Source organism: Lactuca sativa, chromosome 6, assembly GCF_002870075.4.
Source record: "Lactuca sativa cultivar Salinas chromosome 6, Lsat_Salinas_v11, whole genome shotgun sequence".
NCBI classification, from domain to species: domain Eukaryota; kingdom Viridiplantae; phylum Streptophyta; class Magnoliopsida; order Asterales; family Asteraceae; genus Lactuca; species Lactuca sativa.
The window spans coordinates 193,792,795-193,795,265 of NC_056628.2; the positions used below are offsets into that span (position 1 = coordinate 193,792,795).

At 37.2% G+C, this 2,471-nt stretch overlaps 1 protein-coding gene across 1 annotated transcript; it reads right to left on the minus strand.

Annotated features, from left to right (window-relative positions):
• Positions 1–984: 984 nt before the first annotated feature.
• LOC111908808 (F-box protein GID2) lies at positions 985–1,883 on the minus strand. The gene has a single exon (XM_023904607.3). The coding sequence runs from the start codon at positions 1,774–1,776 to the stop codon at positions 1,183–1,185; it is 594 nt and encodes a 197-aa protein (XP_023760375.1). The 5' UTR covers positions 1,777–1,883; the 3' UTR covers positions 985–1,182.
• Between the last annotated feature and the right edge of the window lie 588 nt (positions 1,884–2,471).

Consider the following 2,471-nt stretch of genomic DNA (forward strand, 5'->3'; position numbering starts at 1 on the left):
TATATCTCCTAGTGAGACTTGAACCCATGACCTCTTATTTGAGAGAGTCACTCTTTACCGCGAGGCCAAAGATAACATGAAAGAGGTTAATCTAAGATGGTGCAATACTTTGGAGATCATCTGCTTTGGCATATTGATATCAATAGGTGTTTGGCCACAAGGCATTTGGTCAAAAGACATTTGGGCTGAAAAGTAGTTAAGGGAGATGTGTTTCATTATGTATTCAGGCTTGTTTTGAGATTGATCCCTTTAGTTTCATAAGGTATATCGTTTGTTTGACTTTAGCCAATTTTGGACACAGTGCAAGTGTTAGTGATGGCCATGTCAAAACTTATTCGAGTTTTGAGGGATTATTAATTTTTTAGGGCTGTGGGTACCAACAACATGGAGTGTCGTAATATATGATAAAATTTGTTTTCTAGTCACACCCATCTTTAGAAGCCATTGAATAGAAAAAAGAGTGTTGTATGGATTTCGTAGTGGTAGATATATTGATATCAAGATGGAGTGGTGTGAATTTGATCATTTCCACACATAAGTGTGTCATGTTTCTAAATGGAAATTGTAATTCTACGTTTATTTGTTTGTTGTTTTACCTTTTGGCATTGTTGTTGTACAAATTATGCATACAAGTAGATAATAATAATTGGAATACACAATTATTATGTTAGTTGCTTTTTGTTCCATTTGACCTTTCAACAATACATAATAATGGCTAATGCATACAACCAAAAAGACAACCACCACAACACTCTTTCGCACATTTCCCCATTTATGCTTTCTTTAACATTTAACACCTACACAAAAAGACAACATCAACCCCTAAATTCTTCAAACTTTCCCCCCTCCCATGGCAACTGTCATGGAAACCTCTATCCTCCATGTCTTCATCTGCTTGTACTTTCACCTGCTCACCGACTGTCACTTTAGATTCCCTCCCGGGATTTTCAGTTTCACATTCTTTAATATCAAACACGCCATTGATTGTAATTGGAAGAAAAAGACGAATTCGGTGATCAATTGAACAGTTGTGTTGTTTCTGGTTAGGAATATGGCAGAAAAATGTACTACATCATATTAGAAACTACGAACAAACATCAATTAAGACAAAGGAAAAGTCAAATCACGATGAAATTGAAAAAAAAAATGTGCTCTTGGATTCTTGATCGAATTTTGATGGCTTCATTTGGTTCGATTCTTGAAATTCATCTTCTCGTAGTAACGAATTGAAAGAAGAGATAGCGAGAGTTGAACCTCGTCTTTTCCCCAATGAGTTTTGGGGGGTGTAGGCTTTGAGAGACCACCGATTGTACGCGGCGGTGGTAGACACGGCCACACAGAGCTGGATGAGGTTGCGGCGGCGATGGTGGAAGAAGACGATGAGGTGATCGTGGAGGTTGACGGCTTGGATAATGGCCATAGGTAATGAGCGTGGAGGCGGCGGAAACCACCTAGCGCAAGGACTACTGAACGGAGCTGGTTGTTGCCGCAGCCCATATTTGCCCAATGCCTTGTGCATATCAGCTCCCATAACCGCTCATCTTGAGAAGTCCGATGCCACTGCTTGCTCACGCAACCCGCCGCACCTAAAGTCCGACCATCGACGTGCTTCAGGATCTCGTACAGCAAGTTTTCGTCCGAGAGGACATCCACCGCCGTATCCGCTTCCGGCAGCGGAGCCTGATCTTCTGATAACTTAATCTTCTTCATCTTGCTGTCTTTAACATCAATGGTGCTGTTCGTAGGATCTTCGGATTTAGACAATGATCTCTTCATTTGTATAGAGAGATAATCGATTAAGATCGAATTTCGGTTTTGGTCTACTATCCCTTTCTTGATTATAGAGAAGAATCGAGGAGGGTTTATAACATTTAAGGAGTTATGGTCGTCCACCCACTTTTAATCGTTTACGAAGTGGACAAATAGAAATGAATGCGCTTTGGGGCTTTTCGTGCATTTACCTTCATGCCCTTCTTGCCATATATATTATATTAACACCTTTTTAATTTATTATCATCTCTTATCTCTAAATAGTACCTTTATTTCTTATACATATAAAAATCAAAATCTTCTATGTTTTAAATTAACCATTAAATTGAGCTTTATTTATTAGTAGTTCTAGGCATTTCCAACCCTACATCAAAAAATTATTTTTATACTATAAATTATATTATAATGTTTCAATCATACATATATCTAACATTATATATAGTGTTGGATTTTAATGTAACACTAAATATAATGTTGAATAAAGAACAATATTATGGGTTTTGAGCACTACAACATTTTTATGGTGTACATGTAACCCTAATGCTTTGGATCTAGACTTTTCTCAAGTTATACATGCAAATTATTATCCAAAGCATAAACTCTAATCTAGCATATAATTTTCGGATTAAGTTAGAATTATACATTTCTTGTTAACTAGTAATAACAAGTAATCACTTCCTTGATCTTGACATTCAAGAGCT